The sequence below is a fragment of the Microcebus murinus genome, chromosome 5 (assembly GCF_040939455.1).
Source record: "Microcebus murinus isolate Inina chromosome 5, M.murinus_Inina_mat1.0, whole genome shotgun sequence".
NCBI lineage: Eukaryota > Metazoa > Chordata > Mammalia > Primates > Cheirogaleidae > Microcebus > Microcebus murinus.
In genome coordinates this window covers 68,124,166-68,152,010 of record NC_134108.1, presented here as the reverse complement: position 1 = coordinate 68,152,010, position 27,845 = coordinate 68,124,166, and the positions used below count along the sequence as shown (strand labels likewise).

The following is a 27,845-nucleotide window of genomic DNA, read 5'->3' as shown; positions in this document are numbered from 1 at the left end:
GGGGAGGCGCACACAGGGTTAGCAGAGCGGAACGGAGCGAGCTGGTGCCCGCCCCAGGGCCCGGTCCGCGGACCTTCTCGTCCCCGGGGCCCAGGGCGAGAGCCGGGAACGAGGAAACAGCGCCCAGACGCCGGCGCGCGCTTTCCGCCATTCCCTGGCCCCAGGCTTTCTCCCTCCGGGCTCGGGAGAGGTCGCGGCTGCAGGGTTTCTCTGGGCCTTGGGTGGGAAGGACCTGCTCCGCCCTAGCCCGAGGGCGATCCGATGTCTGTAATCGCCGCGTTCCCTGAATCCCCGGAGTGGCCCCCAGGCTCTGCGCCCGCCTGCTTGTAGCCGACACAACCCACCTCCACTCCTCTCCTCAGGCTCTGCTATTTCAAGAATTCCAGAAAAAGGAGTGCACCGGCGTGTGTGGGCCAGTGCAGCCTGGAGAACTCGTGAAGCAGGCACGCACGGCCCGGATGCAAGCACATCTGTCCCCTCCCCCAGGGGTCTCCCCAGCTTTATTGTACGTGGAGGGTGGGTTAGGGGGTCTAAATCTTGTCTCCTAGATTTACTCAGAAATCGAGTCTCTTGGGCGGAAGGTTCGTATGATTATACCACGTCCATAGCGGTCGCACTGTGTTCCAAATGGGCAAGGGTACTCACGGCGCAGATATTGATCTCCCCAGAGACGCGGAGTCTTTTGGGCCCGGGGTTTATTCTTGTTTTGTTGATGGAACAGGCCTCCGAATTCCCCCAGGAACATCTCAGTAAGTAGGGTGTGTGTGTGTGTGTGTGTGTGTGTGTGTGTGTATCTGTGTGTGTTGGTTCCCATGAGCGGACAGTTTGGTATTTAAAGAACAAGTGGACTCAGGCAGAAGTCATGCATATTTGTTGATATATACCTTTTCTATGGATAAGATTGAGATTTATGAGATCCCAAAGACAAGGTTGACCTGTCAAGGGACAGTATTATCAAACCTTCTCATTTAATTAAAAAATAAAAACCTTCACTTCTGTAGGGATTCTTTGGACATTCTAGGTAGCATCTTAGACTACTTTGATGCTCTGGATTGAACCTATGTGCATTTCCATAATATTACACTTGTCATATTGTATGTATTGTCATTGCAGGCCATTTTTCCACAAAACTGCAAGCTTCCTCAAGGCAGGGATAGTTTTTATCACCTCTGATTTTTCACAAACCAAGAAGTGCCTGAAAATATTAAATACTCAATAATGAGTATTAATTACACCACTCACCTCCAGTCCTTACATTTCCTATAGACAACACGTCTATGTATATGCAAAGAGGAAGGAATGGAGAGAGAGGGTTCATAGGTACCAAATAAAAGGGAAGGACTTGGCTACCCATGCTGATGGACATTTACCAGACAGTAATGGTGCTCAAAATCAATTTGCTAATGATCAAATCTCTTTAGTTTTAGGGTTATCATGTGACAGAAGTAGGAATGACCTACATTCTCAGGCAATTTTGAAAATTAATATTTAGATATATTTCTCTTTGGATATAGTTCTCTTTCCCTCCCCTCCTTTTTCTTCCAGTCCATATAGATTAGGTGGGGTGTAAGCCATTATACTGGAAGTGAAAATGAGCTTTGCTAATGTGTAATATCTGTCCTTGGATATCTGTAACATTTAGCTAATCTCATATTTCTGACTTTTTATATTTTTCACTGGAATCCTAAGAAAACATAAATTGGTGAAACCTAGTTCGGAGATCTAAAACACTTGGGAAAGTGAGCTGCAAATATTAAAAATCAGTAGCTGCCTTAATTGTTGCTATTTCAGCTCTCGGTGATACTATTATATCCTTTCTCCCTAGCCTTTGAATGTACTCCCCAGTCTTTTCCATGAGTAAACATTTGAAGATTCTGCCTTGTTAATATGTAACACTAACTGATACTGTTTTTCATAAGGGGTTTAGCTATGTCTGGTCACCTTATATAATACCACTTTAAAAACATCACTACCACGGATACATTATAACATTCATTCTGACAATGTATACTATTTAGAACACTTTCCATTAATACTAGAAATCTCTTGAAAAGGGGCACTGCACACAGTGATAACTTTTTATTTTAAATGCTTGCACTAGAAAAATATACTTAGAATAAATGAAAAGGCTGGGTGCCTCCTCGATATCATTGTTTCTGGATTTCTGTTAAGCATTCACTCAGTTGTGAGAGAGAAGTTTCCTTTCTAATGCTCTAACAGTAACAAAATGTTAGTTTTATTAAGAACTTTAGGGTTAAGCACTTAGATTTTTGTGGTACCTCTTCTACTCTTTTGTTCAAGTGCCAAGTATTCATACCTTCTAGCTTATAAATAAAATGTGGTTCAGAGTGCCATCTCTATTTGTAACACCACGAAAAACAATGCAGTTGATATTTATAATAATTTTGTGACAACCTTGTTTTATTTTAGCTTCAATTTCCTCTCCTCTGCTATGATTTTTAATGAAGTCCTTATTGCTGTTTTTTTTTTTTTTTTTCTTGACCTACTTTCTTTTCAAGAGCTTTCATACATAGTCTGTTTTCAGTGCCGGTGATTGATTCCTGTAGTGTGTAGTAGAGTCTAAATCACAGTAAACATCACTTATTCTAGAAATGTTTCTGTGGTTTATAAACCATCTGGTCTGTTCATAGTCTGTTTGACTTCTTTTAAACTATGTTTCTCATGAATTCGCTCCGTTCTCCACACAGATGATTGAACCTGATTCTGCTCTGACCCAATTGTTATTTTCCTTTGTTGCCTCCACCCCCTAGAGAATGTTTCCCGGGGACAGGCGCTCTTGGGCCTGAAGAAGAGAAGAGTCAAGCGGGATAGATCTGGTACCTCACGCATTTGATTCCTCTTCCCCTGCCTGGTGAGAAGTCAGAGACAATTTTGACAGTTCATAGTGCAGCTTTGGCTCTCACGCTTGTGGTCCATGGATGGGTTTTACCTCCTCCCTCTTCCTCTGCCTCTGGCCTGCGTACAGACCAACCGCAAATGCAGCCATTACCCCCTGCCACCCAGAGCTCTCCCTGTGCCTTCCTCTTGGGGAACAGGGGCACGTTCCCGCAGAAGACTTCGGGGGCTAGGGAAAGCCAGGCCAGGAGGGACGCCGCAGAGGGCAGCCCCTCCCCAGGCTTTTTCCCGTCGCGGCGCCCACGTGACCGAGAGCAGGCCTCCACCAGCCCGCCCCTCGCAGCCGCTGCTGCCCACTTCCCGCTCGGGGTAAGTTAACCGCGGTTTTCCGCGCCGCCCCAACCCCGCCCTTCTCCTTTCCCCTTGCCTTCACCTCCCTCGGGCTCGCTCGCGCCACTGTCCCCGCCCCCGCCATCCTCCCCATCGGGCCTTTTGTACGTGCTCCGCGGCGTGCGAGCGCGCCCGGCACGTGACCCCTCCGAACGTGGCATTGTGTTATCACGTGACCCAGGTGCGTACGCGACGGAGCGGGGTGTGAAGATGGCGGACGAAGAGGCCGAGCAGGAGAGGTTGAGTCGCGGCGAAGGCGGCTGCGTCGCGGAGCTGCAGCGCCTGGGCGAGCGGCTCCAGGAGCTGGAGCGACAGCTGCGGGAGAGCCGGGTGCAGGCCGTGGAAGCGGCCACCGAGTACTGTCAGCAGCTGTGCCAGGTGAGGGCGCCGGGGGGTCCCCTCCCCCTTTCCCCAGCGAGAGGGGGATGAGGGTGAACGAGCGCCTGGCTGCCGGGCGGGAGTCGCCGCTGCCTGGGCATCGCCGGCGCGGCCGCCCGGCCGGGAGCGAGAAGCGTGAGGAAGGCGCCTTTGTGTGGCTGCCGTGGTGGCGGTTGTTGTTGTCTGCGGCTCCCGGCTGGGGGAAGGGAGTTGTGGTCAGGGCGGAAAATTTCCCCTCCCGGTTCCTTCCCCGAGGTCGGCACTGCGCGGTCCGGGCGGCCGAGGGGATGTAGACGGCGAGGATCGGAGAGGGTCGGAGGAGAATGGAGGCCGGTCCTCTTCTTCCTTCTCTTATTGTGCACTGGGGATTACCGCGCCTCCCGCCTCTGCGCCTCTGCTTCCCACTCCGAAGGGCCTCCGCCCCCACCGGTTTGATTCCTTCGCGTTTCCCTGCTTTCATCCGTCCCGCCCCCAGGCCCGGCCCTGTCCTCGCTGTCTCCGGGCCTTTGTTGTTCGAGTTTCGCCTTAGGACTGAAGGGGCCTTTGTTGATGTTCGGAGGAGCAGTCCCCGCCGACCCCTTCTAGCTGGGCGAGACGTTTGGGAGGGGGCTGATGGCGGGTGTCGTCCCCTCCTGCTTTTGCTTGCTTGGTGCATCGCTACCGTGGTGAAGGTGGCTCTCTTTAGTGGAGCTGTCCCTGTACATCTGTCTGTTCCTGGGTTGAATGTCCCTTTGGGGAGGCTTTTGCAGAGTCTGTTTCTCATTTGCTTTCACCCTTCAAGGAGTACAATTTCTTCTGCCCTCTCTCCCCCGCTGTTCTCCCCACTCCCCTCCATTTCTTGGAGTATTCCCTATTTGGCCTCTTGATGAAGTGGGAGAGGTTCCTGTGGACCTGTGCTCTGGTCAGTTTCAGACCTTTCCTTCCTTTTCTTGCCCAAGGACACTGTTTGCTAGTAACTGCGTTCTAACCAGAATTTGGAATGTTAATAACACTGTTTGCTGCTAATGATTGAAATCGGAGAGTTTGGGTCTACATTTGGACTTAATTACAAGCCTTATAGTTACCTTTGAAATTTTAAGGTGGTGTTACTGGCTCTGTTGAAGATCTTGGTTAGATTGCCTTCTTAACGAGGAAAAAAGATACAATTTATACAGATCACATTTAGAGTTAATGGGAATGTATCAATATAGAGAATTTGTTCTGAAGAGATGTTGACCTTAAGGTTGAACAATGGTTGGACCATGTTAGCATTTCAGAGTAGATTACATTTTCACTTCCTTTTTAAGCTTCCTAATTCTGAAGTCTTTCCTTTGTAAGATCAGGGATACTTGATCACGTACAAAAGAGTCTCCATTGCTTTATACACTTTATTTTCACAAATTTTTTGATGGCTGTTCATTATCTTAAAAACAAAGACTGAGATCAAGTGGTGACTTGTCTAGGAGAATATGCAATGTGAAAACTCCCCACTTAAAGGTAAATAGGTCTGTTGAATACCTGTGGCAAAATTAGAGATTCAGACATTCCTTTGAATCCTAGTATTAAGAATTGTTGAGATTTCTGTTTCTTTATCCTGTATCCACTCATTCTTAATTGGTTTTAGATATAAATATTTATTTTAAATATAAAAATTATTTCAGTAAGAAACCCATAATAGGAAGTCTTTCATTTAAAAGTCGAATCAGCTTTTTAATCAGCTAAAAGTATTAAAGTTTAGCTTTGCTGCAAGACATTTTCCCCGTACTAGTGTCCACTGATGGTTTTAAGGCCAATTACTGTAAATACTCTTTGCCAGCAATATTTATAAGCAGGATTAATAATTGTGGGAAAGTGGAATCTCATGCAAGCTGGGCTTTTTGAGGATGTGTGACATCATAAAGCTATCACTTAAAGGTATTTTTTAAATGGGTGAAATAGCATTTAAAAATCAGAATGAAAGTAATTTCCTGTATTAGTTTTATTAAGTGATTAGTCTTACCACACATAAGTTGTTTTTATTGACTGATGCTACTGACAAAACCGTCAAACAGTAATGAAACAAATACTGAGTTTGTAGAATTCAAAAATTAAAAAATATTTCATACATTATAATCCCACAGTAATCGAAGTACACTTAAAAATTATCTCCATTATTTGAATAGATAGAGAGTGTGTCTGATGTTTGATTCCTTTTAAAACATTTTCTGGATTTCTTTTTTAAAGTAACCTATGTATGTTAGTGATAATTGTCAAATGAGAGGTAACTTGAAAATTATAAAATTTAAAATTGTATCTTTAAAATTATATCTTAGCCAGTGTTACCTAGCACTTTGATGTGAAATTGAGAGGTTAACAATTATAAAATTTATTGGAGCAATCTAAATACATTGCTAGAAATACTAGGAGCTAGAAATTGTCTTGGTTTCTAACCTTGAGATTATCATATAATTTTTTCTATTTAAACTTTTCTTGTAAAACTGGGATAGTCACATGCTGCAGGAAGGCAAAGATGAATAAATGTCAGAGTTAGAGGGCTCCAGAGTTAATATTCTGTCAGTGTTCATGTTCAGTGTTTGTGTAATCCTCATTGTTGCATTTGTTTAAAAAAGTGAATTAGTTAAATTTTTACCTCAGCAAAAGATGAGTTTATGGAGAATGTAGCGAAGCTTACTAAAATATAAATTGCTTATGATCCCAAGTTTATAGACTTACCTTTTGTTGTGTTTTGTTTTTTGGATGAGGTAGGATATTAACAGATTTCTTGAGTTCTGAGAGATAGAAGTGAAAGTCATTAAATGTTTGTCTTATTGTTAATGGTATTGTTTTGCTCTTTATATTGGGTTACTTCCTGGAAATAAGCCTCACTTTTACACATATAAATGAGAATTTGCTTAAGGCTTAAATGGGAGGTGGGATGGGTAGGTAGAGGATGGGCGTATTAGAGTGCATGTCATAAATCTTAAATTTCATTATATCATTTATTTTTTGAGGTGGGGTCTTGCTATGTTGCCCAGTTTGAAGTACAGTGGCTATTCGTAGCTGGGATCATAGTGCACTACAGCCTCAAATTCATGGGCTCAAGTGATCTTCTGCTTCAATTCCTGAGTAGCTGGAACTACAGGTGTGCAACACCATGACCAACTCTTAAATTTCCTTATTTTTTTAAAAGTTAGCTTTAATATGGGTAATATATTCAACTCATTAATTTTCTTAAAATTGGCTTAGTATAAGAATATAGGATAACCACAAGTAAGTTCTTGTATTTATTTGCTTCAGGATCGTTACGAAATTTACTGTATATAAAAATTGGTTATAGTTGGAAACTCTTGGACTAGTTACTGTATTAAGCTGGGTTAGTAGTCACTCATTCAGCACTTCTAGTGAATACCTACTGTATGTGGGCTAGGCAACCATGATTATGCTTCAAGGAGTTTACAGTCTCTGGAGGAAAGTAGACAAATCTTTGTAGCAAACTGATTTATATCTTTCATAACTAAGTACAGTACAATAGAAGGTTATTTATTTGGGAGTTTCAACGAAGCATTTTAACAGAGGACTTGTTTTAAAAGGATTTTAAAGTAGTCATTCATTGGAAAAATTAAGCCGTTGTCACAGTTGAAGAATGATTTGTTGGGGTGTGATGTTTGCTGACAACATTATATACTGGGCTGAAGGACTGATTGCAACTGATATTGGTCATTTATCATCTGGTGGCTGACAACTATTTTTAGAGGGTTGAATAGGACTTGTGGGAGAGAGTGTGTGTGCATACTGCTCATTCATAACACACACACACACACACATATATGTAAGCAGTACTTCTTACTTTGCTGGGCATAGTACTTTTTCCACCTCCAGTTCTCTCTTCAGGGGCATTTGGAAATATGTGGAATAAGGTTTTTGGTTGTTGCTGGGCATTTAGTGTCCATGACCTTGGATGCTAAATTTTCTGAAGTCATCAGGACAGTCCCACCAAATGGAAATTTATCCCTTTTCCTAGACACCCATAGTGCCCTTTTGAGAAATAGTGAGCAGAAAGATTTTTTTTTCAGTCATACTCTTTTCATATTGAGATTGCTAAACTCCAGAAATATAGTTAATCTGGAACAGGTCCAGGTACATGATCTTCAACTATATTTAAATATAATTCATACTGACCATGAGAGGTCAAGAAACTTTTTACTTCCTAGCAGAAATTACAAGCAATTACTTAAACAATTATTAGAACAATTTGCTTTTTACTAGGTTAAAGAGGGTAGCAAATTCAGCATACATAATTATCCTGATTAAAGCAAAGATGTGACCTTTTGATGTAACTGAAATTCTCTACTTTTAAGAAAGCAGTTATAGGCCGGAGGCGGTGGCTCACGCCTGTAATCCTAGCACTCTGGGAGGCCGAGGTGGGCAGATTGCTCGAGGTCAGGAGTTTGAAACCAGCCTGAGCAAGAGCGAGACCCTGTCTCTACTATAAATAGAAAGAAATTAATTGGCCAACTAATATATATAGAAAAAATTAGCTGGCCATGGTGGTGCATGCCTGTAGTCCCAGCTACTCTGGAGGCTGAGGCAGAAGGATTGCTTGAGCCCAGGAGTTTGAGGTTACTGTGAGCTAGGCTGACGCCACAGCACTCACTCTAGCCTGGGCAACAAAGTGAGACTCTGTCTCAAAAAAGAAAGAAAGAAAGAAAGCAGTTATATGCAAGGACCTAGGTTTAGACATTACAGGAGATATAAGGTACACAGGTACACGAGACTTTAGTAGAATATACATTATTAAACTAAGATTTAAATATCACTTAAAGATGACAGTGGAAAAGATGTCAAAAGGCAATGTATCATTGACAAATTAGTTTTGCTTTATTTTTATTTCTTTTTTAGTTGAAAATGTATAATAGTATATTGAAAATAGTTTTTAAAAATTCAGACACTGGGAAAGGGCATACAACAAAAACTTGATCTCAGCTGGGCGCGGTGACTCACGCCTGTATTCCTAGCTCTCTGGAAGGTGGAGGCAGGAGGATCATTTGAGCTCAGGAGTTCGAAACCAGCCTGAGCAAGAGTGAGACCCCTGTCTCTACTATAAATAGAAAGAAATTAATTGGCCAGCTAAAATATGTAGAAAAAATTAGCCGGGCATGGTGGCACATGCCTGTAGTCCCAGCTACTGGGAGGGGGGAGGCTGAGGCAGAGGGATTGCTTGAGCCAAGGAGTTTGAGGTTGCTGTGAGCTAGGCTGACACCACAGCACTCTAGCCTGGGCAACATAGTGAGACAATGTCTCAAAAACAAAAAAAAAACAAACAAAAAAACCCCAAACTTGATCTCCTCCCCACCCATAACTCTAGTCTTCTTCCACAAAGACAATCCCCTAATAGTTTCCAGAACTAGTTCTTTAAAAAAAAATTAAAGATAACTATTATATCTTGCTTTCCCCCCACACACAAAAACATATCTTCAGTATCATTCTATAGCTGCTTATTTGAATTTATGGTTTTCTGCTTTACAGAAGTATAATAATTCTGATCTATAGCTGTGTCTAATTAATCATTTAATTATTGATAGAATAAGTTAATTTTATGTATAGTAATTTAAATAAAGAGTTTAAGGTAGGTAATAAGCACTTCAGGCTGGGGGGGGTCAGGGTTAGACTTTTATTACCCATTGTTAGTGCCTTATTGGTATAGAAAATAAAAATCAAAAAACTGTTAGGACAACTACTATTTGAATTATGTATCTAAAACATTTCTTTGTATTTTTTTTGATACAAGTTGATTCTTTTGTTTATCTGCATATTTTATTTAGCTTTAATTGTAGCAACAAAATCTTAGATACTGTTTAAGCATTTTCCTTAAAAAATTTAGACTTTCTTTTCACTATTAGAGGCTGTCTAAAGTTAATTTGTAGGACACTTCAAATCAGAAGAAAAGATGACTTGCTTGTTAATTAGTGATAATTACTTTAGGTATTGAGGGAGCAATAAGTCATTTAAACTTTTAAAAGTTTAGATAATGCTCATGGGAAATAATTTTTAAATGTTCATAATTAGTATGATTGCATGCTGAAGATATTAAATTCTACTTTCCAGAATATGCTTATACCAATTTTAGCAAAGGAGAAAACTGTACAAAGCTTTGCTTGCCTCAACTTTGTTACTTTTTGCTCCTAAATTAAAATGAAGAATGAGATATATTCTGCAGTTGACCTTTATAATATTTTATAACCTGCAAAACAGGATTTTTGAAACTGTGAAACTTCTGCTGTGCTTATTTTCATTGAGATTCTATCAAAGATGAGAGATTATTTTTCCCAACTGCCACAGATAAATGCAGTTTATAAAAATTAACCAGTCAATGTGAGTAGACTTTTTTTTTTTTTTTTGAGCCAGAATCTTGCCCTGTCACCCAGGCTGGAGTACAGTGGCATGATCACAGCTCACTGTAACCTGCAGCTGGGCTCAAGCAATCCTTCTACCTCAGCCTCTCAAGTAGCTAGATCTACAGGCATGCACCACTGTGTCTGGCTAATTTTTTTTTTTTATTATTTTTGTAGAGACAGGGTCTCGCTATGTTGCCCAGGCTGGTCTGGAAATTCTGATCTCAAATGATCCTCTTGCCTCAGCCTCCCCAAGTGCTAGGATTATAGGCATGAGCCACCATGGCTGGCCAGGTATCCCCTTATATTTATAAAATGGAAATTTCATTAACTACATATACCTTGTAACTGTTAACTACATATTGTTTTTCAGGAGAGCCTCTTGATTCATTGTTTCTCTTTTGGCATTGAGAGTTGCACCATGCACCTGAGAAGAAAAATGATACTTTTACCCTTTAAATTTACATTAAAAAAATTAATGGTCTCTAAATAGTATATTTGGCCAAGAAGACTTGATAAAATTCAATTACATAATATCTTTTCTTTTCTTTTCTTTTTTTTTTTTTTGAGACAGAGTCTCGCTTTGTTGCCCAGGCTAGAGTGAGTGCCGTGGCGTCAGCCTAGCTCACAGCAACCTCAAACTCCTGGGCTCAAGGGATCCTCCTGCCTCAGCCTCCCGAGTAGCTGGGACTACATGCAGGCGCCACCATGCCCGGCTAATTTTTTCTATATATATTAGTTGGCCAATTAATTTCTTTCTATTTATAGTAGAGACGGGGTCTCGCTCTTGCTCAGGCTGGTTTCAAACTCCTGACCTCGAGCAATCCGCCCGCCTCGGCCTCCCAGAGAGCTAGGATTACAGGCGTGAGCCACCGCGCCCGGCCAATATCTTTTCTTAATTTATTTTAATCAGATATTTAAATTCCTCTTGTATGGGAACACTAAAGGAGCTAAGGAGAATTATGGAGTAGACCTCTACCCTCAAAGAGCTTACAAAATCTAGGGCATATATTAATAGTTAAATGACAATATTAAACAGTAAAGTATCTAATGATAAATATAAGTGGAGTATGGATTAAGAGAAGTAGAGCATTTTGAAATTACTTTAGTAAAAATTAAGTAGGAAGGAAAACACTGTTTACGTTGGGTCTTGAAGGGTTATTTATTTATTTATTGAGACAGAGTCTCACTTTGTTGCCTAGGCAAGAGTGAGTGCCGTGGATCAGCCTAACTCACAGCAACCTCAAACTCCTGGGCTCAGATGATCCTCCTGCCTCAGCCTTCCAAGCACCTGGGACTACAGGCATGCACCACCATGCCTGGCTACTTTTTTCTATATATTTTTAGTTGGCCAGTTAATTTCTTTCTATTTTTAGTAGAGACGGGGTCTTGCTCTTGCTCAAGCTGGTTTCGAACTCTGGACCTTGAGTGATCATCCCGCCTTAGCCTCCCAGAGTGCTAGGATTATAGGCGTGAGTCACTGCACCTGGCCTTGAAGGTGTTTAGATAACCAAAGAGAAGTTGGAAGGATGAGAATAAAAGCTCAGAGGAATGAAACAAGTGTGCACACTGGTACTTGGAGAAAAATGTCAGGGTGGGATGAAAAATGGGGTAGAAAAGATAGATTAGAACTGGACCGAGAATGGAAAAACAAGCACCACATGTACTCACCATCAAATTAGTATTAACTGATCAACACTTAAGTGCACATATAATAATAACATTCATCGGGTGTTGGACAGATGGGAGAGGGGAGGAAGAGATGGGTATATACACACCTAATGGGTGTGGTGCATACTGTCTGGGTGATGGACATGCTTGAAACTCTGACTGGGGTGGGGCAAAGACAATATACGTAAACCAAACATTTGTATCCCTATAATATGCTGAACTAAAAAATTATTAAGAAAAAAAAAAGAACCAGACTGAGAGTTTATGATGCCAAACTAAGGAGTTTTTGTTAATCTTGTAAGTGTAGATGATTTTCAGTTACATTGCCTAAATTCTTAGCCTTCTAAGTTTGAAGGATTAAAATAAAAATTAAGTTCAGCATGTTACAGGCCTTGAGTTGTTTTTTTTCTTAAGTATCCTGTATCAGTTATTGCCATGTAACAAACTATCCAAAAACTTAGTAACTTTAAAAGACCATCATTATTGTTCACAAGTCTGTGGGTCTGATGGGTAGTTTTGCAGTCAGCTGGTAGGTTGTCTGGGATAGAATGGTCCCAGATGGTCTCACTCATATGTCTGGTGTTTGTCAGGCAAGTTGGTATAGGGGTCTCCTTTGGGTCTCATTGGGTCTCATCTTTGTACTCTTTGTCTTATTCTCTAGTAAGGTAGCCTGGATTTCTTTATATGGCAGCAAGAGAAAGTAAGTTCTGTTGCATAAATGCTTTATTTTGTAAGCATTTCCTTTGCTAATGTCCCATTGGCTACTGCAAATTAAGTGGTCAAATCTAGCCTCTTTGTGGAAAAGCAGACCACACAGTGGTGTGGGTGCAGGGAGATGTGATTCTTTAGGGACCATGTCTATCCTTTTATTCCCTACAATTAAAATTTTTCTTTTCTATTGCATGGCCTCTGCTTTCGTTTTTGTCATCCATCTTTCTGTAATCAAACCACATCTGACTGCCCCTTTTAGGTTGGCAAAAGGCATTCCTATTCCTGCTTTCTAATCTCAATCTCTAAGTAGAAGAAAGGCATTTGGAAAATTTGTGGAATAACCTCTTTCTTGACCTTGGTTCTTTACTATTAAATATGGTCTAAATTTGGTGTATTGTATTGTTTCTATTTTGTGTAGTCTAATAATGACATCCTAGTTCTTGTTCTGATGAACTTGCTTTTAACTTTCCTGTTCAGTTTGTGAAATTCCCTACAGTCCTGCTTTTGTCTTTCTACCTCAATGGCAGTCCAGTACTTGTAATAGTATTTCTCAAATTTTATTTTATTTTTTTTTTTTCTGTTTTTTTGTAACCAAGATGTTTGTAAATTTCTCAAATTTTAGTTTGCAGAAACCCAAGAGAGTAAATCTGTAGATCTCAGAGTTACAATTTTTAGCCTCAGTTTGTACAGATTGAATATCCCAAATCTGAAATACTTCTTGTCCAAAGCATTTGGGTTAAAGAATACTCAGCCTGTATTAAGTGAGATGTAACTTTTTATTTTGCTGCTTAATTGTCACACTGAAACAAAATTATCACAAAATAGTATTTACTCTTACTATGTGTGATGCATTGTTTTCACTTATTTTTAAATGTTGCTCTTGATTTTATATTAATAATCCACTAATAGGTCCTAACCAGCAGTTTTAAAAACATTGTTTTAGGGAATCACTAGGCTTCAATTCAGTAGTAAGCACAGAAGTGCTCAGTCCCTATGTTTAAGTTGGCCTTATAGTTTAGTTGACTGAGAACATTCTTATATTTTATTTAGGAGAAGCATCAAAATTAAAATGCAGTTTTAAATTTCTTGCAGTGAATGCAAGAAACCCAACATTATGTCCACAGAACCCAATTTGAGAGATACTGGTGCATAAGAAAAAAATCTAAATTTAAGTATGAACCCAGTGCTCTCCTTCTTATATTGTTTACTTTTTTCATTGTTCTTCTACAGGAACTTTCTGCTCCATCTAAATTGGTCTATTCATTCCTCACAAAAATACCTGTTCATTTTGCTGCCTTTATGACTTTACTTAGATAACTTTGAAGTGTTATATAGTAGAAAGCCAAATGCCATTGAATTCAAATATGAGCCTCCCCTACAATCCAGGAGAAATATTTAGCTTGGTTAAGGGGATGATAATACTTACCCATAACAGCTAGTTGAGGAGACAGTCATGATGAAAGTACCTAGCAGAGTGCCTGGCACAAGGGAGACATTATTAACCAGTAGTTTTTGAGTCATTTATCAATTCTGCTTGTAGCTTAAAGTCCAACATGATGATGTATTTTCCATGTACACGTCTGGTCTGCACATGCCCCCATAGTTAGTTCTGACTTCTGTCAGTGACTTATGTCATGTTGTTTGTATATCATGAGTTTTCCATTTTGATTTAATTTAACTTTGATTTTAATTTTTATTTGAAAATTGTTTTTCAAACTTTGTTAATTTTTGGTTAGGAAAAATACATGAGTCAAAAATAGATTTGCATCTGTTGCCTTATTTCTGTATTGTCTGATATATAGTTTGACGGCTCTTTTGCTCTTTGTCTCCCATATAGATTTTGGGATCCTTCATTGCACATATAATGGTTTGACTGTAGTAAGTTCTCAGTAAGTATTTGTTTGAGGTTTTTCTCAGAGATTTATTAGTCTTCAAATATTAACAATTTGAATTTTTATTTGCCCAAGTTCCCAGAGTTAGGTTATGGATACAATCTGGGTTCAAATTCAATATATTTTACTGCCTATTTCTCCAGCGTTCTGTTGTTAAAGGGACACTTAACTCTTTTCCTGAAATAGATTATACCATTTTATTCTATTAGTAAAAAGGTAATAAAAAATGAAACTTAGTAGTAAAAATACTATTTTTCCCCTTAAACTGAGAAGTTGGAAGCAGGAAAAATTATTTGTTATTTATTCCATTAGCAATTACTCAGTGCTTAATTTGTGGGAGACAATGCACTATTTGCATAGGAAAAAATCAACTGCCAATTCAGTGAATAATTTGTGAAAGTTAAACTTCTGAAGGCAATCCTGAAATCTCTGATTTTTTCCCCTAGTACAAATTTTTTCATTTGAGGTAAAAACTGACTCTTAAATCTTTAAGAACAACTTTGCTGTTTGTACATTTAGTCTTCCTGTAATAATTATGAGATTGAAGAGAACCATGTTTGTCAAATATATTTTGCTGCTTTTTATGCAGTTGAGGACGTATTAATAATTTGAACTAAGATTGTGTAGGAATTCTTGGCTGATTCAGAAAATGCCATTTAACTGGCATTCAGAATTAAAGCCTATGTGATTATCCAGAGTGTAGACCTTTCTTTGTCTATAAAGGCAGAACAAAATGGCTCTTAAAGCTTCTGCATTATCTTTGGCTGAAGACTCTCTCACCCTCACACAGATAGTCATTGCTTAAAATCAGTAGTGTTATTTTACATACAAGTTAAGAAATTTAGTTACCTAATTTCCACAGTCTACAAATGGAATAAAACTTGGAGTAATAGGCAAAGCCAAGCAGGTTGAAGAGAAAGGAAATTAATGTTCAGAACAGGCACTGTTAGATGCTTTCCTAACAATGAGTTGTTTATTCTGAAGATTTGTGAAATGACAGGATTCAAGAACCATTAAGTTAATTTATATGGCTCAGATTATCCAAATTGCCTCCCAGAACCTTGTTATTACTATATAATACTTGTTTAGTATGACCCTGAGTCATTAAAAAGTGTTAGATTTTATTAAGCATTTGTTTAGGAAGACTGAGGCATGTGGTTAAATGGTCAAAACTAAGCAGTGCTTTAAAAAATGAGTGTTCAAATACCTGGAAAATATATTCATGTGGAACATTTGGCATCCTTATTGATGCTTGATATAGGAGGTGATGTTATGTATTAGCTTCCAAACTCCTAAATAGAGGTTTTATATTTAGAAAGGTTAATCTAAAATTAAAAGTAGTGCAGTCATCCCTTGGTATTAGTGGGGGATTGATTCCAGACCCTCCCTTGAGTACCAGAATCCTTGTATGCTCATACCTCTTATATAAAATTTTGCATATAACTTAGCACACCCTCCTGTATGCTTTCAGTCATATCTAGATTACTTATACCACCTGATACATTGTAAAAGCTATGTACGTAGTTGTTATATTGTATTATTTTGTCTTATTCTATTGTTGTTTTTAGTTCTTTTTAATATTTTCTGAGGTTTATTGAATTCACAGATGCAAAATCTACGGTTATTACAGGGCTCACTGTAATTAACAATTGTCTTGATTCTGATTCTTCATCCCAGATAGTTTTATTGGGATATCAGAAAGTGATCATATCAAATATTTAAATTAAGTCCTATAGTAATTTTGATTTACCCAAGTTAATTGAAACTGTTATTTGTGGTATTGAAACAATTACTTCTACTAAATAGGAATGATTTTGCTACCTTTTTAAAGACGAGCCACTATCATCACAACCGGATATTTAGAATTTTTATTTACTCAAAGTAAATAGCTTATATTTTGTATTTTTCTTTCCTTCACCTTTCTCTTTCTTTATCCTTTCATATCTCCTTCTTTTCCTTTCTCTGTTCCTTTCTTTCTACTTTTCTTTCTGACAGGGTCTTGCTCTGTTGCCCAGGCTGGAGTACAGTGGCATCATCATAGCTCACTGCAACCTCAAACTCCTGGGCTCAGGGGAGCCTCCTGAGTAGTTGGCAGTACAGGTCCATGCTACCACACCTGGCTAATTTTTTTTGATTTGGGATCTTGCTGTGTTGCTCAGTTTGGTCTCAAACTTCTGACTTACAGCAATTCTCTCGCCTCTGCTTCCCAAAGTTGCTAGTATTATAGGAGTGAGCCACTGTGCTTGGCCCATTTTGTAGTTTTAATATAAACATAATGCATGTATTCTTGGTCTTTCCCTAATTTTTGCAAATAACGACAGATTTCAGTCAACATAAAAAACTTTTAAAAATCATTGTACATTTAACTCAAAAGCATTAATATGCTTGTCAGTTTATATTGCAAAAAATGCAAATTTTTAATTTCCTAAACAATTCTACAAAGTTATATTTGAAAAAAACAAAACAAAGTTTATTATCAAAAGATTGATGCTTAGTTTGAATCTGGTGACTTATACCATGACTAAATCTATCCATATAAATTTACCATGAATTCATCATCAACATAAAGATATTTTACAGGAAACATTTCTGAATACTCGTGTCATAAAATTACTGGTTCTTTAGTAATTAAGAGTTAGCCCTAGTAAGTGAAATGAAATGAGTCCATATATTCAGGATTGTGGTCTATTTATAAAATATTTCTGAAAAGATGACCTGATGTTGCCTAAGGAGAAATTATTGTTATCACCAAAGGGCCTTTGAGGATTTACCTATAATTGAATGAAAATATTTGTGGTGTAGCATTTTTCTCCCTCAAAAATTATCTTTAATCTTTTGTTTTATTTGACAGAAACCCCCTACACTTTAGGTTTTGTCTTTACTTAACAGCCTATTAAATACTGTGAATTGAAATCTTGGGATTCTGAGGACATTGGTTTTAATTTTCACATCATTGTTTGTTGTGATCCTTGGCATGTTGCTTATAGCTTTTCATTGTTTCTTTATCCTTGAAATGGAGCCCTCTTGTTGTTTAGACGAATTGATCAAATGAATAGTTATTTAAAATGATTGTTGTAATATAAAATAACATTTTCATTTACACTTAGACTGCTTTGGAAACACCTTGAATATTTTATGTATGATAATGACCTAGCATAATTTTAAAACATCAATGATTATACTATTTTCAAGTCATCTATTATTATCACTTTGAAAAATAACATTAAATTACTGATTTATCAACTTGTTTGAAGCCTACATTTTAAAGCAGGATTAAACTTTACAGTAATTTATAAAAGGTGTTTTTTTGTGTGGGGGGGAGCAGTAGGGGGATTAGTTGATGTGCCAGGAGATTATTGGTGTTATAGTTAAAACCTTTCCTTTGTCCAAAATTTTAAGCTTAGAATTTGAAAGGCTGAGGATGAGAGGGGGGCTAGGATTATATAGTAACTACAAGTATAGGTTTTGAAGTATGATTTGAATTCTAACTTGACACTTATCTGTAACTTCAGGCTTGTTTTTTGTCTCTGTCCTTTTATCTGTCTTAAAGCTGTTATGATTAAGGCATAATGTTTGCTGAGCACTTTGCTTATTATGATGCTGGGAGTACCGAGTAAATGTTAGCAATTAATATATCTAAGTGGAGTAGATTAGAAATTTTCCTTCACAAAAAAACATTAATTTCTTTTTATCATGATATTTTATTTAACCCACCATACCAAAAATGTTATAATTTCACCAATATAAAATTTGAGATAGGTTACATTCTTTTTTGTACATCTTCAAAATCTGGTATGTATTTTATACTGACAGTACATCTCAATTTGGACTAGCTACATTTCAAGGGCTGAATACTCACATGAATGTCAATTGTAACCAAAGACATTGGCCTGCATCCTTCCATTGTTTGGCATTACTTGTAGACAAACATTGTGAATGACTGCCTCTCTCTAAACTCTAGATCCTATCATTTAGAGTTACATGAAGATACACCACTGGCAGAGTTTATTTTCAAACATTAGACTGTGAGACCAGCACTATGTCTGATACTAAATAAATGGCAACAAAATAGCTGACATGGAGAATTCAATTCACCAATTCATCTACTTGCAGATAACTAACAAAAGTAACAGCAAGTAGACCGTCTTCTTTTTCTTCATAGCACTTAATACAGTTACTGATTCTCTATATTCTCTTATACTGTGTGTGTGTGTGCGGGCACACAAATCTGTTCCTCTTATGACACTTTATGAGGGAAGGAAATATATCCACCTTGTTGGCTGTATATCCTTGGCTCTAGTAAAATGTGTTACACATAGTAGATGGTCAGATATCTGTTAAATGAATTAATATGGTCATGCATTGATTATCAGCCTCAACTAGCTTGTCATTTCATTACTCAGTGTTTCCCAATTAGTCAACACACATTCCACTTTTCTCAATGAAAGCAGTGAACAGCTGTTTTGTCGTCAGAACAATTTATAGTAGCCTAGCCCAGTCATTAAAAAGTAATCAGGAAATTTTCCCCTAGTCAGAATCACATTTATCCTTTCTTCATCAGGCTCTCCTCTTCCAACACACAATAAAATCAAAATGGCTGAGGTACAAATGAACAAGTACAAACGAATAGCTCTTTCCATCAACCTCTCAGACTTAAAGAAAAAGAAAACACAGATGTACCTGGAAGGAAAGAATAGTGAATATTACTTCCCACTGGTCTATAGTGGTGTGGTACATTAGAACTCTGCAGACTTCAGAAACATTTGGAATGTTTAACAATTCTAAGTCAAACAACAGAAATACTGTATTAACATGATAAAGGAAAACCCAAAACTGGTAAATGTCCTGAGTTTTTCACAAAGCAAAATAAAATGGCATATAATGACTGAACCTGTTATTAAAAATAGAATAAAATAAAAAACCTATACTTAACTCATTCTTTAATGATATGAATAATATTATAAAGTCCTTTTGCTGGTCTTGAGATTGTAGAAATTTTATGTAGAGTGTAAAACCTGGAAAAATGCAAGAGTTGAGAGTGAGAACAGCTCTTAGCTTTTTATTTTGTATACTATAAAATGGCACTTTAATAACATCAGTATTCCTCAAATTAACTTGTCACTTTTGCAGTTTTAGTACAAACGATCTCCAACTCCTAGTCAAGTGTTCCCTGTTTTGTACACTACTGATACATAAGCATTTTATGTCATTCAAGTATTTCTTCATCTTGTCTATAAATCAACATTATAAAAACTAAATTGTGTTTAAAATACACTAAAGAAAATTTCTTTTCCCTTTTCTCTTTAGGTGAGTGTTCCAAAAGTTGGATAAATTTAGCCTTTTTACTGTGGGTTTTTTTTCCTTCTTTTATGTCACTGGTAACCACTGTGGTCATTGCCTTGGAGAATAGGGTCCTTGTCCTGGTTTTCCTGGTGCTTTTTCTTCTTTGGCTCTTCCTCCTAGAGTCCATTCAACATTATTAATAATCTACAGGTTTGTCTCTTCATTTGGGGTGAGAACTGCAGAAGTTGCTATAGCTCTGTGATACCATCATCTATTTCATACATCTCTTGGTCTTTTTTTCTTTTTATTTGGAAGTTTTTCAGCAGCTTCTTCAGTGCCAGTTTTTGTTACTTTTTCAGAAACTTCAGAGTATGTGGATTGTAAACAAGTGATATTTCATTTTCCACAAATGCAGAATACTCCAGCAGCATCTGAGTCTAAACGAAATACTTAAAATTCTATCTAGTTCATCACTCATGTTTATCTCTGTGGTTTGCCAACACTCAGCTGACATGTGCTCAGATTTAGAGATGAAGGTATTAAAACAGCCTTGTACTAAGTAGTCAGTGTGTCTAGTAGACACTTTATTAACCGTACCCATAAGCTTTTGCCCTCGTTCAGGGCAGAAAATGACAAAATCTGCTTCAGTGTTAAGATGAATTGTGTCCTTGGTCATCTTAAATATCTCCCAGTTCATCCACAAATTTGATGTTATATGCAGTAGAGCTATCTGAAAGACTCTCAGAATAGCTCAAGAGTTCCATATTGAGCTTCTCTCTGATACCAGTGTGTTTCCTGTTAAAGTGACAGGGTGATAGCATGATGTGCTTTCAGTGCGGCCCAGCCAGTAGGCAGGAGTAGCGACCATTTACTAGCACCCAAGCAGCAGCGTAGGTCAACAGCTCTAGGAAAGACAAGACACAGGCCCTGCCATGGGCCCCTCAGAGGCCACCTCTAAGCAACTGCAGCTATGCAGCTTGTCCAAGAACATTAATCTTAGTGTTAGTAAATTACTGTTTAGTTTCTTATCTATTATAGTGGTTTTCAAATTTTCTGGGGGCAGAGGAAGGGAACTACCCTCCCCTGCCCTGCCCCCAGTCTTACCTGATACCTGAGTGTATAAAACAGAAAAATTACCACTGGAGAAGTTTGACAAGTACTAATCTAGAGTATAACAACACAGTTGGCAGAGGTTGTTAAGGGAGTTCAAGCATAGTTGTCTTCTGACAATATTTTCTTTTTACACACACAAAAGTTTGTGTGTTTCCTCATTCTACTGCTTTCTTCTCTGTACCCTCCCAAAGAAAATGAACATTTTTGTCTTAAAGACATAATAAAGCCACCACTGAAGGCTTTCATATGTTTCATTCAATTTTTAAAGACTTTTAATTGTGCTCCTTCCATACCAAGGCACATTAAATAAACTCATTTTTTGGTACCTAAGATTTAAAATAAATTATATTTCTCTGGAAGCATGGCACTGATGTGTATATAGTATGAGTAGAGAAATTGTATTTTATCAGAGGAACAATAATATTAGATAATAGTGAAAATTATACACAGGCAGTTCCACAACCATACTTAATGCTAATGTTTAATTCTTTCTGAAAATTTGAGAAGACCTAGGCTGTCTTATATTTCTTCCAACTCTCCATCTCAAATTTTTTCTGGGTCTTTCAATTTCTTCCTTGGAAACCCAAGGCAGAAGTGGCTATTCCCTTTCCAAAGGATCTTTTCTTTTCTTTTCTTTTTTGAGACAGAGTCTCATTCTGTTGCCGCTGTTAGAGTGCTGTGGTATCAGCCTAGCTCACAGCAACCTCAAACTCCTGGGCTCAAGTGATCCTGCAGCCTCAGCCTCCCGAGTAGCTGGGCCTACAGGCATATGCCACCACACCCAGCTAATTTTTCTATTTTTGGTAGAAATGGGGTCTCGCTCTTGCTTAGGCTGGTCTCGAAGACTCCTGAGCTCAAACAATCCTCCCACCTTGGCCTCCAGAGTGCTAGGATGATAGGCGTGAGCCACTGCACCCAGCCCAAAGGATCTTTTCTTATGTGCACTTGATCCCCACCTTCTCAGAGTGCCATCTGCTTTCCTGTCTCCATCATTCCTGTCCTTCAGCACATAGACATGTGCATATTTTTCCATTGGTCATCTATATTTGGATTTTTCCCCTTCCTCTGACTCCTTTTCTCCACACATGAAACTTCTCTTTTCCTAAAAAATTTTTCTTTAATTCTTCTTGTTTTCTTATTTTATTGCTGAGCCTCTTGGAAAGATACCATATTTATTGCCTTCATTTCTTTACCTTCCATTGCAGTTTGGATTATTACCTTTCACCACACTAAAGAAAATGTGCTTTTTAAAGGTCACTTGCTTGGCATATCTGTGTTACTTATTAACTGGAGACTTAAGTAGCAGCCCAGAGATTATTTTATGTGCCTATACATTGTTTTTAGAAAATTTAATTGTCAGCATTTTAAAAGATATAAACTTTCATGTTAAAATGAATTTGGGGCTTCCTTTGGAAAATCAGAAGGTATGGCTATATTAAATTTACACGTGGCTCTGGGTTCAAATGACTGCCTACGTAGTCCCTGTTGGCACTTCAAATGGTTGTGACCCCATCTAAACTTATCTCCTTTCAATTTATTTACCATATTCTCCTGGTTCTACCTTTGTGACTATTTCTTGGTTGTCTTCACTTATCCTTCCTTTCATATACACAGTAAATGGTAGCTATTATTGATATATTTGAGAAGACTAGATCCAAAATTTTATAGTTTTTATGTCTTTCACTTGTAGGGGTAAAAAAGTAATGTCTTTTCCTTACTCATCACTAGGTTCATGGCTGAGGCACCTGTAACAGAATACAGATTAATGAGAAAAGCATATAAATTTATTTAATACAAGATTTACATGACATGGGAACTTTCAGAAATGAAGACCCAAAGAAACAGGGAAACCAGTCTGTTCTTATACTTAGGTTTGATAAAGAGTAGACATTGTGGGGAAGTATGATCAGACAAAGGGGGCAGGATCTAATGGTAGTAAACTGGAGGAAACTTAGCAAGGGCTATTCATTCAGATTCTTCTCTATGTTCCAGTGTTTTCAGAGATAAGGATATTTTTTCCCTCTGGGCATAGGGAAGGAACCTCTGGAATGAAGGTCTTATTGGACCCACTTTAGAAGAAGGTCAGAGAATTCTTTTGTGGCTGTTTCAAGGGACCTGGGTGGGAGAAGACCAGAGAGATCCTTTTTGCTTCTGCTGTTTCTCAAATGCAAAGGTGCCATATTTTAGGGTAGTGTGTCTTCAACCCATCACTCTCAAATGTTCCCTTCTTCTTCCCAGATGCCATTAGCAAGCCTCAAGCATTTTCCTCACCTCATCATCATGTCTGAGATAGGACTCTTACTCATCATGTGGTTCATGATGGGCTGATTGATTATCTGTGCTTCACATACTAATCTTCAGGAGTCATGTACTCTTGACAGCATCTCCTGTGATTCTGGATAGGATTTCCAGGTGTCCATTCTTTTTAGACTTTTAGTTCTTGGCTTCCTCTTTCAACCACCCGCAAAACTGTGCTTCATGTACATTTAGTAGGCACTTCTCATTAAACATATCTGAAATGGAACTTATTCACTCTCTGCCTTTCCATTCTCTATGCACATGAGAATGGAAAGCCCCCCATGAAAAGCAAAGCCTATTGGTATTCCCCCCACCCCCAACTCCTTAGATTTGATATGTCATTACTGGACACTTAGTTTCTTGTCATAGGAAAATTCAATGAAATTTGTGTGTGTTTGTGAAGATTCTTTCCGCTCTACATTCCTTTCTCCTCCAGTCAATCTTCTGTACTGTCACTAAGATTATTACTTATCTTTTCAAAGCATAGATAATCATATTCTTTCCTTAAAAGTTTTAAAAGACTACAAAATGTTGAAGAGTTCAGGTTCTGGGTTGGACATTTTGAGTTGAAATGCCAGTTCCACTATTTATGAGCTATGGGCTAAGTTTCTTAATTTGTTAAATGAGGCTAATATTAATAGTAATATCTACCTTAAAGAGTTATACGGATTAAATAAGATGTCATTGTAGTGCCCATCACATTTATAAGCACCACATAAAATACTGTTCCATGAAAAATAAAATTTAAGCTTATTGGCTTTACATTCAAGAATTTTCATGATCGTAATGCCCCAGACTGGTTGATTGGCAACCATATCTCATTTCTTTGTAGTATTAAGGCTTTATAGTCTGTTCTTACATTACAGTTATCATATCCTCCCTCATTTCTGTGCTTTTGCTTTAGCTCCTTCCTTTAGTATTTCCTTCTTTTATCAGCCTGATTTCACTACATCTCTTTCCCTCAGTCTGTGCTTAAATTTTATTTTTCATGGGACATTTTTCATGTAGGCATTTCAAATCCTACATTTTTCATGAGGCTTTCTTATACTACTAAAAGGATTTAATGATTTGTTCCTCATTCTTTTTGTTGAACTGTATAGGTTTTGCATAATTTCTCTATGTTGCGATTGTGTGCTTCTCTCCCCCTCCTCAAATTGGAACTCCCTTATAAAAAGGGACCATGCCTAGTTTACTGACTTATAAGTAATTAAATGTTCTTGAATGGTTGTAGTCTCTTCTTCTTGAGTAAGTGGTTTTAATTGTTGGGAGAAGGGTGAATTTTGTGCCTTTAAGAAGCCATTATTTACTGAAATTGTATAGGGTGTCCCAAAAGTCACCATACATAAGGGAAATGGGAAATTGTACCTAAATGTACCTTTAGTTAGAAAATATTCATTATAAAACTTTATAAAATTTTTCCTTTCTGTGGAGACTTTTGGGACACTCTGTATTCTCACTGTTCTTGTTTCGTCTCATTGTTGACATTGGGTATCTATATTCAGGGCAAAGATTCAGTTTGATCACACAGTTCTTATAAAGCAAATGAGAATGTATGATGCGGTAGTACTCTTATTAACTGACATTTAGATTAGTACCAGTGCTTTTTGCTCCACCATAGACACAGCATATTTGGTTCACTGTTGGTCCATGGAAACTAGCTTTTTACAAAAAACAAAATAACAGCTGGGCACAGTGGTTTATGCCTATAATCCTGGCATTTGGGGAGGTTAAGACAGGAGGATTGCCTGAGGCCAGGAGTTTGAGACCAGCCTGAGCAACATCCTGAGATCCCTTCTCTACCAAAAAATAGTAATAAATAAAATACAATGGTTGTAAATGTAGTTATTCACTTTAGTGCGATATACCTATGCAGGAATGGTCCTTAAAAGTCATTGATCCCCAAAATGGTTGAGAGAATGAAATAAGAAATAATTTTCATAGTTAAAAATGTATTATATCTTAATTTAAACAATTAGGAAACATCTAATGAGAACTTTTCAATCTTATTAAGTTATTAGCATACTTGGTAGTTCAGAAGTTTTCCACTTGGTAATTTCCTTTTAAATAAATTAGCAAATGACAGTCATGTAAATTACCTTTCAAAAATTTCCCCAAGCAGGAGGTTGGGTTAAAAGAAAAGCACACCCACACTTCAGAGGATGTGGGGCTGGTGAGGCAGGGAGAAGAGTTCTTATGACTAATTTATTAGTGCTGACATGCTAAATGGTTTATTTGTAGACATCTAAATATGATTGTGTTCATCATTTTCATATTTGGGTTTTCTTATGTGTATTTAAAACCCTAACTTTGCTAATTTTAAGATTTTAAGATTCCTTTTGTATGTTCAATAACATTTACTACATATCTGCCATTATTTCTATATAGTTGATTAAAATGTTCTGTTAATACTGCCTTCATTTCTAGGATTTGTTCTCAATTCATTGGTTACTGAATTCCTGACTTTCATTTCTGGCTTTTGTGTACCCTAGTTATAGCGTTTTCTTTGAAGTTATGATATGTGTTTTAAAAAGTTGATCATAATGTATTTCTGGAAATTGAAGGAGGAAAGAGTAAAAGTAAATAAACTATCAGATTATTGATTCTAAAGCAAACTTTGTTAAATTTGCTGTATTCAGTATTCTTTACATTAGTTTAGAAGTAATGAATCTGCATATCATATTAAATAAACTATATATTTTAAAAAGTCAATAAAACGGCAAGACATCAGGATCTGTTTGAGAAGTTTGGGTAGAGATATTACTGAAGATAAAACTGGTCTTGCTGGCTTTGTAGATGATAATTTTCCCAATGGAATTTTCATCCAGTTAGTATTTTACATAATTTTTAAAAAGCAGATGATGTTTTCTGTGTAGGAGCCAATTGTTTTTTAAACTTAGGTTATAATTACTAGGAAAACAGTGAATGTTTCTGAAAAGAAAAAAATATTGCCTTTCCATAAAACTACAAATAGGAACTTTTACCCCCACAATTGAAAGAATGGTTCTTTATTCGAGTCTTTGAGACCTGAGATTCAGGAAGGTTGTGATATACTAGAGAAAGTTTATAACTACAAGGAGCTGAATCTTATTAACTTAAAGTAAAATAGAATGCTTTACAATAGTTAAAGTAACAGGGAGTAAAATAATTTAAAATATATATTGCTGTCAAGTACATTTTTTTCCTTGTAGGCTGGCCCCAGCAAGAAAATGTAACATGAAATTTAAGCATATTATGTCTTACTAAGAAGTTAATTTAAAAAGAAAAGTCCCCTTCAGTTGGGTTAGGGCCATAATCCCAAAAGACACAGTCCCAAATGCCATAATCCCTAATGTCGAAATCCTAAAAGATCAAAATCCCTAAAGTCTAAAATCCCAAAAAACTCAAGCCTCAAAAATCAAAATCCAAAAAATATAATTATAGAAAAAATAACATAAAAAACTTTTAAAAGATGTTTATTTACATTTTTAAAAGGGGATTTATTTGAAAAACATAAATATACCACAAAACGCTTCATAGGCCACTTAATACAATAAAATAAATAGGCAATAATGTACATATTCTTGCAAGAATGAACAAGTATACTAATGATGGTCTCATGGGCATAACAGTTATGAGCAGACAAACCGTATTCATAAAGAAATAGGTCAAAAAGTGCAATGAATATCACTATGGTTGGTAATTGTGTGCACCCAGCTTCATAACTACAATAATCTGAAATACTATGATGGATAGTCCAACTAAGTCTTTTGATGAGTCAGTCAAAAATCATGATGGGTCACCACCACATACACAGTCACCCCAGGAGTTGAGATCTCAAGAGATTATGTCTGTCACAAATGCAGATGTACAAATAGGACATCTCTTCATTTATTGAAGACATTTCAGTGTTTTTTACATACATGCACAATGCTTATACACAAAGTCAACATTGTAATGTGTACTTTTGTGGAGTCAAATTTGTGAAAAAATGCATAAATCTAATTAGAACTCTCTAAAAGTCTTTGCACGATTTATACCTTTAGTATTGGAAATGATGCAAAGATAAAATAGCCTAGTGAGTTGGTGCTGTGTGTGAAGGGGCAGAAGTAATACATGACTGAATAATTTGGCAGGGGAGATTTCTGGTGTTAGTATTTTTTGCCTGCATTTTTACTTCTATAATCTTCTAAACACTTGCACTTTTTTCTTTTCTTTTTTTTTTTTTTTTTTGAGACAGTCTCACTCTTGTTGCCCAGGCTTAAGTGAATGCCATGGCGTCAGCCTAGCTCACGGCAGCCTCCAACTCCTGGGCTCAAGCAATTCTTCTGCCTCAGCCTCCCTAGTAGCTGGGACTACAGGCATGCGCCACCATGCCCTGCTAATTTTTTCTATATATATTAGTTGGCCAATTAATTTCTTTCTATTTATAGTAGAGACGGGGTCTCGCTCTTGCTCAGGCTGGTTTCGAACTCCTGACCTCGAGCAAATCCACCCGCCTCGGCCTCCCAGAGTGCTAGGATTACAGGCATGAGCCACTGTGCCTGGCCAACACTTGCACTTATATTTGGAGAGTATTGTGATCTATAAATTTTTCAAGTATATGCTGTCCATTTGAAAATCTGGTGATTGCTCAGCCATTGCAATTGAGTGATGTTCTACTTTCACAGCACCAGTAATAATTAGCTCTTAAACTTTTATCTTTCACTGTCAAGTAGTCTAGTACACGTAATTTATCAAAGCCTGTTTTTGAGGGAATAGTTTCACAAATCTCTTCCACTATGTTGTATCTCTTCCACTGGAAGGAATACAATAAGAAGTAATGGTGCTTGGCTTCTCTAATACCAAATCTATATTAGTCTGGAGTCTCCAGAGACATAGAACCAATAGGATATGTATATAGATATATAAGATGGGATTTATTAGG

At 37.6% G+C, this 27,845-nt stretch overlaps 1 protein-coding gene, 1 long non-coding RNA gene and 1 pseudogene across 3 annotated transcripts in view; 1 reads left to right on the top strand and 2 right to left on the bottom strand.

Annotated features, from left to right (window-relative positions):
- Positions 1–2,387: 2,387 nt before the first annotated feature.
- LOC142870953 (uncharacterized) lies at positions 2,388–3,361 on the bottom strand. The gene is made up of 2 exons (XR_012919302.1): positions 3,290–3,361; positions 2,388–2,976 (listed from the first exon to the last, which is right to left on the bottom strand). It is a non-coding gene; the product is annotated as an uncharacterized LOC142870953 (long non-coding RNA).
- Positions 3,133–27,845, top strand: part of ZNF292 (zinc finger protein 292) — an 84,416-nt gene continuing 59,703 nt past the window's right edge. Inside the window, exons 1-2 of one of the 2 annotated variants that reach the window (XM_076003125.1) lie at positions 3,133–3,225; positions 3,428–3,624. In XM_076003125.1, coding sequence (XP_075859240.1) covers positions 3,457–3,624 — 168 coding nt within the window. In that variant the 5' untranslated portion in view covers positions 3,133–3,225; positions 3,428–3,456. Of the gene's footprint in view, positions 3,226–3,291; positions 3,625–27,845 lie in introns of those variants that run through there. The other variant, XM_012750917.3, reaches the window with a different exon arrangement.
- On the bottom strand, positions 19,808–21,677 carry LOC142870911 (DNA-directed RNA polymerase I subunit RPA43 pseudogene; annotated as a pseudogene).